Below are 12,382 nucleotides of genomic sequence, written 5' to 3' on the forward strand. Positions count from 1 at the left end.
TAATATATTGTAGTTAATTGAGACACTTATTACTATGCAGCAGTACTTATTGGTTTATTTCATCATAAAGAATGTGATGTCGGTAGGCCAGAGGATACGTGTAAGACTACCAAATATGAGATCGTGAGTTCAATACTCTGCGGCACCAAAATTATTAAAATTTGTTTTTAAGGGTAATAGTAGAGAGTAGCAGAAGAGAACCCAAGAGCAGCAGGAAAACGAACGAGGCAAAACAGCAAGAGTCGAACAAAGAAAACAAAAACACAACCACCCGTAGCAAAGCACATGAGTTGGCTGGTTAGATGGTGTTTTGCCTCGCTTATGGATATATTGTTATTGTTGTTGTTGTTATATATTGGCTTGCAAAGAGTGCCTTTCAACAACAAATTTATACTTTTGGTCGTTGTGGTTTACAATAAGTTGTTGCAGGAAAATTAACAACTTTCGTAGTTGTTTTTTCGACCTAAGTTGTTGTTTTACTCTGAATTTCAGAACCCATTCACTTTTAATCGATATGGACCACCTTTCGCCTTAACTATTGCTCTGAGTCGGTAAAAAAACGAGTTGCAAGATTTGAAAATATAATCTGCCAGTTCGGATCGGATCCCAATCAGCTATGCAGAAAACCGAAGGGGCCTTGGAGATGGCATATGACTGGGCTAAACCCAGGGGTCTTAATCTTAACCCAGAGAAGACTGAAATCTGCCTGTTCATGAGGAAGACAAAGGGGAGCCTCGTTTCCTCAACAGAACAATTTCCATATCTGACAAAGTTAAATATTTATGAGTAATCTTGGACAGAAACCGAACTGGAAGTGCCACATTCGGGGGCATACAGAGAAGACTTGTAAACGTTGGGTACTATGTAGACGGGCCATAGGCTCGATATGGGGCTGAATCCACTAGACCTACAGGAGAGGAATTAAACCAATATTTACTTACGCTTCAGTGGTTTGGTGGACTTTGATGGAGAAAAAGTGTAACGTAAGGATAATGCAACAGGTTCAGAGAATATGTTATCTTGGGTATGAAAGGACCACCTCCACTAGGGTACTGGAGACTATGCTACATATCCCATCCATAGACATACAGAATATGTGTGAGGCACTGAATACAGGAGTTATCGAGATCATGTTCAAAATTTCAGGGCACTTAAAGTTGGTCACCTTGGAATTTCCAAGAATTTTTCGGACTACCAAATCTTCATTTGCGGTCCGATTTTCAAAATCTAAGTGAAATTTGAACCAAATAGATCCACTTAAACGGGTGCGCTATGTTCCTCAAAATAGGCAAGTTTTTATTAAAACATTGGAAAAACCCCTTAAGTCCTCAAATTCCAAAGCCCAGAACCCCCATTTGGGCACATGTTTTTACACCCGCCACCGAAGGATGGAGTATATGCATTTTGTCATTCCGTTTGCAACACATCGAAATATGCATTTCCGACCCTTTAAAGTATATATATTCTTGATGGTCGTACAAATCTAATACGATCTAGCCATGTCCTTCCATCCTTCTGCCTGTTGAAATCACGCTACAGTCTTTAAAAATAGAGATATTGATATTTGCAAAAATTCTTTTTAGGCAGGTTAAGTTCGAAGATGGGCTATATCGGACTATATCTAATATAGCCACCATATATACCGATCCGCCGATTTAAAGTCTTAGGCCCATAAAAGCCACATTTATTATCCGATTTTGCTGAAATTTGCGACAGTGAGTTGTGTTAGGATACACGACATCCTTCTTCAATTTAGCCCAGATCGGCCTAGATTTGGTTATAGCTGCCATATAGACCGATCCTCCGATTTAGGGTCTTAGGCCCATAAAGGCTACACTTGTTAGTGAGTTGTGTTATGCCCTTCGACATCCTTCTTCAAATTGGCCTAGATCGGTCCAGATTTGGATATAGCTGCCATATAGACCGATCTCTCGGTTTAAGGTCTTGCGCTCATAAAAGGCGCATTTATTGTCCGATTTTGCCAAAATTTGGGACAGTGAGTTGTGTTATGCCCCTCGACATAATTCTGCAATATGGCACAGATCGGTCCAGATTTGGATACAGCTGCCATAAGATCGATCCATCGATCGACCATAAAAGGCGCACTTATTATCCGATTTTGCCAAAATTTGCAACAGTCAATTGTCTTATGCTCTTCGACATCCTTGTTCAATTTGGCCTAGATGGCTCCAGATTTGGATATAGCTGCCATATAGACCGACCCCTCGATTTAAGGTCTTGGGCTCATAAAAGGCGCATTTATTGTCCAATGTCGCCGAAATTTGGGACAGTGAATTGTGTTATGCCCTTCGACATTCTTCTTCAATTTGGCTTAGATCGGTCCAGATTTGGATATAGTTGCCATATAGACCGATCTCTCGATTTAAGGTTTTGGGCCGATAAAAGGCGCATTTATTTTTCGATGACGCCAACATTTGGGGTAATGTTAAGTCCCTCGACATATTTCTGCCATTTGGCCTAGATAGATCAAGATTTGCTTATAGCTGCCATATAGACCGATCTCTCGATTTAAGGTTTCGGGACCATAAGAGGTGCATTTATTATTCGATATCGCCGGAATATGGAACAGTGAATTCTGTTAGGCCCTTTAACAATCTTTTTCAATTTGGCTCAGAGCGGTCCAGATTTGGATATAGCTGCCATGTAGACCGATATCTCGATTTAAGGTTTTAGGCCTATAAATGGCGCATTTAATCCGATTTAGCAGTAGTTTGAAACAGTAAGTTGTGTTAGGCTCTTCAACAATATTTTTTAATTTAGCTCGGATCGGTTCAGATTTGGATATAGCTGCCATATACACCGATCTCTCGAATTAAGGTTTTGGGCCCATAAAAGGCACATTTGCTGTTCGATTTCGCCGAAATTTGTGGCAATGAGTTGTGTTAGGCCTTTCGCCATCCCTCCAATTTGTCCAAGATCGGTTCAGATTTGAATATAGCTGCAATATAGACCGATCTCTCGATTTATAGTCTTGGCCCTGTGAAATGCACATTTATAATCCGATTTTGCTGAAATTTGACACTGTGACTTATGTTAGGCTTTTCAACATCCGTGTCGTATATGGTTCAGATCGGTCTATATTTGGATATGGCTGCCAAAAAGACCAATGTTTTGTTCTACAAAATTGAACAATGACTTGTTCTTATAAGACCGCTCAATGTCCGTGTCGAATATCGTCCAAATCGGACCATATTTCGATGTAGCTGCTATGGGGGCAAAATTGTGGATTTTTCACCGGATTATCACCGAATGGAGGCCACTGTAGCGCAGAGGTTAGCATGTCCGCCTATGACGATGAACGCCTGTATTCGAATCCTGGCAAGACCATCAGAAAAAATTTGTAGTGGTGGTTTTCCACTCCTAATGCTGGCAACATTTGTGAGATACTATGCTATGTAAAACTTCTTTCCAAAGAGGTGTCGTAGTGCGCCACGTCGTTCGGTCTCGGTTATAAAAAAGAGGCCCCTTATCATTGAGCTTAAACATGAATCGGACTGCTTTCATTGATATGTGAGAAGTTTGACCCTGTTCCTTAGTGGGATGTTCATGGACAAAAAATTTGCATTTGCATGACGAAAGGTAGTTTACATATATAGCCGAGGTAGTGGGTAATCTAAGTTCGACCTGGCCGAACCAAACGTCATTTTACATCTTTTAATTTTCTTTTTTCTCTGTGAACGCAAAGGCCATTTAACATCCTAAAATTTGTTTATTACAAAATTTATTTTTTCTTGAGTTATGCCACTATTGGAATACATAAGCGATATGGTAATTCCAATTTGATTTATAATGAAAAAAAAGACTTAAGACACATACACGCATTGCAGTGAGTTTGTGTCTTAAGTCTTTTGTTTTATTGTATACATAGAAATTTGTATATCAATGCACACTACTAAAACGTTTAATCAAATATCAATAAAAATTTTAACATTATTCATTTACTATACACTAAATACTTGTGGACTTAAAAGACCTGTTGCAAAATTTATCAAAAAAATTTAAATTTTTTTCCTATAAAAATCACAAATATTTTACTTTCAAATATGGTTAAGAGAGCGTAAACATTTTTTTTTTCTCCTTATACATACCCAATTTCAAAGCAGATAATAGCATCATATTTCCAGAGTTATTATAAGCAACTTTGGGGAGAAAAAAAAATCAAATTACAAAACAATGTAAGAGCCACACTTGGCCAAGTGGGATTTGGTTGGTATATGCTCAAGTTTGTGTTTTTTTTTTTTTTTTTTTTTTTGATTTTTGATTGTTTTCCCGCAACGAAGAAAACTATAAATTGTATTGGTTGCGACTGCAGTCCATGAAAATTGTCTATCGAACGACTTGCAAAATCAATCAACTTTCACTTGTCCGCAACAAAGGAGGTGGTGTTGTCTGGTGATGGATGATAGTCTCCTCTTTGGAAAGATGAGGTTGTTCAGTTTTTTTTCAACTTTTTTTGTTAATTTTATTTTATAACATAGTAGTTTGCAGTTAAGTCGAAATATTTTTAGTTATTTAATGATTATTGAAAATAATCAATGCATGTGTGTGTGTGTTTATGATTTGCTGGCATTTGTTTCATATGATAAATTGTCATTTATTATAGTTTAATAGGGCTTTTGGCTGGTAGAGGTGGTTTTGGGGGCGGGTTTTCCGTCATTCCAGTTGTTCTCTGTTTGTTTTTTTTTTTTTTTTGCTTAACTCGTGTTTTATTAATTGTTTATTTCTTAAGCAAGTTTTTATGAATGTTTTGTTTTCTATGTTAATAGTTAAACGAGTGCTTAGTTGTTGTTTTCCAATCGATTTCGTTTCGAAAAAAAAACTAGCAATTACAGCTTCCTCATATTGTTGTGCAAATACTATTTTTTAATGAACTGTCTGGCATTGTTATTGTTGTTAAGTTGTTCAGCTTAGATTTGTTTGGTTTTCCATTTAAAATGCGTTAACCCGAGTTTTATAAGCCGCTGTATGCGTTTTATTTTTTGATATTTTGCTTTATTTAGTTCACTATGTATATTTTTTTTGTTTGTTCTCAGTAAAGTTTCTCCAAGACGGCAAAGCTGACGATGATTAATCCACCATACCAGAAATACAATTTTCGTCTGAAACGTTATATGACCTTTATCATTTGCACGCTTTAGAACACACTTAGAAATGTGAAACAAAGTTTTGCTATTTCGTTTATTTCTCTATTTGTTTCTCCAAAAAAAACATATTTGGATTTTGTGTAGATTTTTTTTTATATTTTTTTTTATGAAACAAGTTTCAAATTTTATATCGCTTTTTAATGATTTTTGTTGGTTTTTGTTTTTCTGTAGTCACAAATTACAGTTAATAAACACGCTTGAGCGGACACAGAGTCTCGATTTGAAATTTCACTGTATTGATGTCTAACGGCTGGCTCGACTGAATACCTCGAGGTTTGATTGTCTAACTGACACTGAGGGGTAGAAAAGAAACCAAACGCTCGTTGATCAATTGTCGTTGAATTGGACGCAGCTGTCTGTGGCTGAAGTCACTGCAACCTGTTTAGAAATTGGATTTATTTGTCTTTGTTTTATTTTTTATTGGTTGCTGTTTCTTGGCTTAAGGCCTTAAACCAAGTTTTAATTACTGTCTTCGCAGAACAAGCATTTGTTTTAATTAAACCTAACAAACATGTCCCAGTAAAATAGAACAGCGTTAAATTAATAACCTGGGGTATGTGAATGTATGGGGGTATTAATTTCAATGACTTATTTTAATCAAATAAATATTTTTTACCCACTACTAAAGTATTGGTGGTGGGTCAGTCATTCCGTTGCTAGAACCTAGAAATGTTGATCTCTCGGCGTCTTGACATTCTAAAGCTATCTGGTATCCATCCATATCCGCCCATATATCGAAATCATAAATTGGCCAAACGAATAAAGATATCCACTTGGATTATTTGTAGGCAACTTTTATTGACAAAGGCATTGGGTATTGCAAATGGGCCTTAAGGGTCAGACCTTGATATAGCTTTGGTATAGTCCACTTTTGAGGCCCCTAGAAATCTGAAATTTTAAAAGATGGGGCTAAAATTGGTTATAACGTACGTTTAAGCCTCAAACACCCGTACCAAATGAAGGACATATAGCCCCATAAATACGTTTAGGTCCCCAGGTAAACCGATTTCCCAAATGGTTGCTTGAACACAATTAATTATACCCATACCGAAGGATAGGGGAATATTAATTTTGTCATTTCGTTTGCAACACATCGAAATATTCATTTACCCCTTAAGGTCTATATATTCATTATCATAAAGGGTGATTTTTTTGAGGTTAGGATTTTCATGCATTAGTATTTGACAGATCACGTGGGATTTCAGACATGGTGTCAAAGAGAAAGATGCTCAGTATGCTTTGACATTTCATCATGAATAGACTTACTAACGAGCAACGCTTGCAAATCATTGAATTTTATTACCAAAATCAGTGTTCGGTTCGAAATGTGTTCATTCACCGTAACGTTGCGTCCAACAGCATCTTTGAAAAAATACGGTCCAATGATTCCACCAGCGTACAAACCACACCAAACAGTGCATTTTTCGGGATGCATGGGCAGTTCTTGAACGGCTTCTGGTTGCTCTTCACTCCAAATGCGGCAATTTTGCTTATTTACGTAGCCATTCAACCAGAAATGAGCCTCATCGCTGAACAAAATTTGTCGATAAAAAAGCGGATTTTCTGCCAACTTTTCTAGGGCTCATTCACTGAAAATGATTTGCAAGCGTTGCTCGTTAGTAAGTCTATTCATGATGAAATGTCAAAGCATACTGAGCATCTTTCTCTTTGACACCATGTCTGAAATCCCACGTGATCTGTCAAATTCTAATGCATGAAAATCCTAACCTCAAAAAAATCACCCTTTACTAAGACGATCTAGACATGTCCGTCCGTCTGTCTGTTGAAATCACGCTACAGTCTTCAAAAATTGAGATATTGAGCTGAAACTTTTCACAGACTCTTTTTGCACAGACAAAGGCAGGCTAAGTTCAAACATGGGCTATATCGGACTATAACTTGAAGTATCTCGCAGCCCGCTAATTTAGAGTCTTAGGCCCATAATAGCCGATTTTGCTAAAATTTGGGGTAGTGAGTTATGTTATGTCTCTCGACATCCATATTTAATACGGTCCCAATCGGTCCGGATTTGGATATAGCTGCCATATAAACCGATTTCTCGATTTAAGGTCTTGGGCCCATAAAAGGAGCATTTTTTGGCCGATTTCGTTGAGAATTGGAACAGTGAGTTCTGTTAGGGCTTTCGACGGCCTTCTTCAATTTGGCCCAGATCGGTCCGTATTTGAATATAGCTGCACTATAGGACGATCTCTCGATTTAAAGTCTTGAGCCCATAAAAGGAGCATTTATTGTAATATTTTGTTGAAAGTTGGGACAGTGAGTTGTGGTAGTTTTCACGGCATCCTTGCTCAATTTGGCCTAGATCGGTCCAGATTTGAGTATAACTGTCATATAGACCGATCTCTCGATTTAAGGTCTTGGGCCCATAATGGGTGCATTTATTGTCCGACTATGCTGAAATTTGCGATGAAGAGTTGTGTTAGGCTCCCCAACATCCCTGTTCACTAAGCCAAGGTCGGTCCAGATTTGGATATAGCTGTTATGTATACCGATTTTAGGTTATAGGCACATAAGAGGTGCATTTATTGGCCGATTTAGCTGAAATTAGGCATAGTGAGTTATGTTAGGCTCCTCGACATTCATTCCGAGTATGGTTAACTGCCAAATAGACTCATCTCTCAATTTTAGTTCTTGGAAATATAAAAGGCGCATTTATCGTCCAATTTCGTCGAAATTCGGGATAGCTATACGAATTCAATACAGCACAGATCGGTCGAGATTTGGATGTAGCTGCCATATATACCGATCTCTCGTTTGAAGGTTGTAGGCCTATAAAATGTGAATGTATTAATCGATTTCCCTGATATTCGGGATAACGGGTTATATTAGGCCAATTGACATCCTAGTTCAATACGGCACAGATCGGTCGAGATTTGGCTGTAGCTGTCATATATACCGAACTCTCGTTTTATAGTTTTAGACCTATAAAAGGTGAATGTGTTAATCGATTTCGCTGAAATTTTGCACAGTGAGATGTGTTAGGCTTCTCGACATCTTGAACAGGGATCGCTTGGATCGTTATAGGTTTGGATATATTTACCATACATACTGATCACCCGATTTAAATTCTTGGGACCATAGAAACACGTTTATTATTCGAGGCGTTTATGACGTCCAACACCCACACAATTTATCCACAAAAAAATATAGCCCCGTACAAAGCACATCCTCGAATTGACTTCCTGAGCTATAGGTCCATAAATAGATAAAGGTGACAAAGATGTCTGCTCTACAATTTTCTGGGATACTAGAAGAGATGAATTTTTTACACGGATCAGCGACAGTCGAGGGTCATTTTCGTTTTAAGGAGGCCACCGTAGCGCAGAGGTTAGCATGTCCGCCTATGACGCTGAACGCCTGGGTTCGAATAATGGCGAGACCATCAGAAATTTTCAGCGGTGGTTTTCCCCTCCTAATGCTGGCAACATTTGTGAGGAACTATGCCATGTAAAAACTTCTCTCCCAAAAGGTGTCGCACTGCAGCACGCCGTTCGGACTCGGCACCCAATGCAATAAAGCCCCAAACGTAAAATTTAATAAAGACCCAAAAATTCAATAAGACCCAACATTTTGGGTCGTGGAATAAAGCCCCAATTATAGAATGAAGTCATGCCCCAATATGGAGTAATACTTCCTAAGCGACAATAACAATTGGGTTCGTGATGCCGCCGGCATGCGGTTTGCATGCCGGCGGCATCATTGGGCCATACTTCTTCATCGACGATGCCAATCGTCACGTTACCGTGAGTGGACTGCGATACCGCACCATGCTCACTAATTATTTCTACCCTGCATTTTAAGACATGGACCTGGACGACAAGTGGTGTCAACCGGACGGTGCCACAAGCGACACTTTACAATCGATTTATTGAAGAGTAAGTTTCATAAGCGTGTTACATCAAAGAACCCTGCCCATTGGCCGCCTTGTTCGTACGATTTGATGCCTCTAGAAATTTACTTTAGATCTATGTCATGTCATATATAGCAACAAGCCCACGACGTTGGATGAGCCCAGAGCCAACATTGAACGGGAAATAGCAACCGTTTTGGATGAAATGTGTGGCCGAGTCATCGAAAATTGGGTTCAACGTACTAATAGATGCAAACGTGCCTGCGCTGGCCATATGAATGAAGTCGAGTTCCATTCATAAATGTTTTGATTGCACTTCAAGTCCATAATAATGTTTTTGAAATACCTCAAAAACTACATTAAAGAAAAAATAAAAAATGTTAAGTCCTTATTGAAAACCCTGTCTATCGTTCGAAGCCATCAATACAACTTCCAACAGATGCACAGAATCATGTGTACTACGAAAGTAGTGTAATTGCCACAGAAAAAGTCTTTCATTACACAAAAACACATGCATTGGGAAAAATACAACTAATAGACAGAGTTGTCGAGCGTGATTAATGTGGTAATTGTATCATACATGCGTTTTCACAATTAATACGATTCAAATACAACATACCAACGCACGGCCCTTGAAGCCATCACTTCTAATATGGTTGAAAAGTCTTCTAACCAAAGCAGAAACGCGTCCCTTAGTGGTTGTTGTGTATTGCTATATTTGGCTTTCTTTTTCCATTTGCAATCTCCGATCATTGAGTTCGCCTCGAAATAGAAACAAACGAAAAATCCGATATTTTGTTAGGTTTCAGATCAATATTTCAATATATTATTTCCTAAGGTTGAGGGTATTAACTGGTCAACATCTTAGTAAGTAAACTTCCTTAAATCTGCCTGTGCCAACATTTATTCCATTTTTGTCCCACCTTTGTATATATGAGTAATGCATGGGCTGCCACAACAACATTTGTCCCTTCTTTACTACTGATACAACAACAGCCTCCCATCTTTTACTTTACTTTAATTATCTATGACAGAACATTTGTCCCATAAGCCGAACTTAGAATAGCGTTCCGACTCGATATAATAATGGCCTGGCGATTTAAAGGAGTAGAAACTTTCTATCGACAAAAATATTTTTCACTCAGACATAATTTCCCCAACAACGTCACGTTGTTCGTATATTTTCACTGGGAATTGTTCATACATTCTCTGATCTCCGTTTGTATCCTCCGTTTGGAGACAAGGATCTTTCGTAGCCTATAGGCCTCGGTAGTAACCTACATGGAGCTACAGAATTACACCCAGGATTTGTTCTTAGCCTTATCCTCCTCCTTATAGACGGTCGTGTGGTGCTTGTCTTGCGTATTAACACTATTGAAGAGTTTTCTGCAACCCTTTCATAGGTCAACGAGTTTTAGGACCCACCATGGGGTGGCTGTTAGCCCCTTGGCTTGGCTCTGAAACATGATAGTTAAGGTAGTTATTCATGGCGTTTGTGATTCGCTTAACCATTATATTAATGGCCCCCTGCAGTTTACATTTCCTTTGCATGTCTAGTGGGGGATAGCTGAGCAAAATATCTGCCGAAACTTATTCCAATCCGCCTATACTCCGTTTAACCGAGAGACCACCTCTGCAGTATTTTCTCCAAGGCTTAAGGATCTTTCTTAACATACTTAGAAACATCTACTTAACAGAAAAAGAAAGATCATTAAAATATTAAAAAATTACTTTCTTCCAGAGTCAAAAATTGTGATGATAGTACACTTCCGCGTGAAGTCCCTCTGTTACCGCATCCTCGTAGTTTCACAGATTCCAAGCTTGCCGTAATGCGTCTTTTGAGAATAAACTTTCTTACGGTAGCATGGAGGCCACCGTAGCGCAGAGGTTAGCATGTCCACCTATGACGCTGAACGCCTGGGTTCGAATCCTAGCGAGACCATCAGAAAAAATTTTCAGCGGTGGTTTTCCCCTCCTAATGCTGGCAACATTTGTGAGGTACTATGCCATGTAAAACTTCTCTCCAAAGAGGTGTCGCACTGCGGCACGCAGTTCGGACTCGGCTATAAAAAGGAGGCCCCTTATCATTGAGCTTAAACATGAATTGGACTGCACTCATTGATATGTCAGAAGTTAGCCCCCGTTCCTTAGTGGAATGCTCATGGCAAAATTTGCATTTTACGGTAGCATCGATGTTCGCAGCTTATTTATGGCACCCTCTATGCCGAGAAATTGGGGATAGCAAATGGGTCATATCGGCTCAGATTTGGATGTAGCTCCCATATAAGTCGTTCTCCCGATTTGAAGTCTTGAGCACCTGGAGCCGCAATTGTTATCCTAATTAGTTGAAATCTTACACGAAGGGTTCTTTTAAGAATACCAATAACAGTGCCAAATTCAATCCAAATTGGTCTATAACCTGATATAGCTACCATACTAACCCATTTTGCTGATTAGTCATCTAAGCTTCCCCAAGTAACTTTAATATTGGGCTGAGTTGGCAGAAGTTTTGTACCTTTAGTACATATGTGCCCTTTAACTAAGTTCGTTTGTGTAAATTTTTACACAATCCATGGTGGTGGGTTCCCAAGATTGACCTCGACCGAACTTAGTACATTTTTACTTGTTTCTTAGAGAAAACTCTAAAAATCTTATTGAAAACTGTAAAACCGATTTTTAGTGCCAATTAAAAAAAGACAGTTGAAACCGGAACTCAAATTGCTTAAAGGCAAATTGTATGTATCAATTGCTTTAATTGGTGCTATCTATATTTAAACAATTTTTCAAAATTCTATTCTAAAACTAATTCAAGCTAATTACAGCTCTTCAGGTCATGGATACAACACAATGATAAGCGAAATTGCAAAAGAAACCAAAACAACGAATGATTGTAACAAACAAACGGCACGATAGTCAATGAACTACATCTGCTGAGTCTTAAGTTGTTGGTTGAGAAGAGCCAAGAAGAGAACCAAAAATAAAAATACCTAAAGACATAATTTCAATAGTAAAATTTTAAACAAAATGAAAGATTCGACTAAAACAAATGCTTGTTCTACAAAAGTTTGTGGTAATTACTTTATATAAATTTTTAAACAAAGTCCTTGAGAGCAACGCCTTCCATATATCCTTTAGACGAATCTTTGTTGTTAACACAAACTCATTCTCTTATACGACGCATATTATTACAGCGAGTTTTTATTTTGCTGTGAATTTCTGTTAAATGTTGGTATTTTTTTAATTGGCCAACCAATATTAAAATCATTATTTTTTATATTTTTGCCTTTTTTTGCTGGCTACTTTTCGCACGAAACCGCTTGTCTTGAATATTATTTAAAAAAAATTA

The 12,382-nt window shown here is 38.2% G+C and overlaps 1 protein-coding gene across 4 annotated transcripts in view; it reads right to left on the reverse strand.

Annotated features, from left to right (window-relative positions):
- The window catches only part of LOC106085990 (tyrosine-protein kinase Btk29A), a 491,172-nt gene that overhangs the window by 48,410 nt on the left and 430,380 nt on the right, over positions 1-12,382 (reverse strand). The window contains exons 1-2 of one of the 4 annotated variants that reach the window (XM_013250483.2): positions 12,115-12,360; positions 4,110-5,543 (exon numbers count right to left, since the gene is read on the reverse strand). The exons of the other annotated variants lie outside the window; for them this stretch is intronic. Coding sequence (XP_013105937.1) covers positions 4,110-4,137 — 28 coding nt within the window. The 5' untranslated portion in view covers positions 4,138-5,543; positions 12,115-12,360. Of the gene's footprint in view, positions 1-4,109; positions 5,544-12,114; positions 12,361-12,382 lie in introns of those variants that run through there. 4 annotated transcript variants of the gene reach the window in all.

Source organism: Stomoxys calcitrans, chromosome 3 (assembly GCF_963082655.1).
Source record: "Stomoxys calcitrans chromosome 3, idStoCalc2.1, whole genome shotgun sequence".
In the NCBI taxonomy this organism is placed as follows: domain Eukaryota; kingdom Metazoa; phylum Arthropoda; class Insecta; order Diptera; family Muscidae; genus Stomoxys; species Stomoxys calcitrans.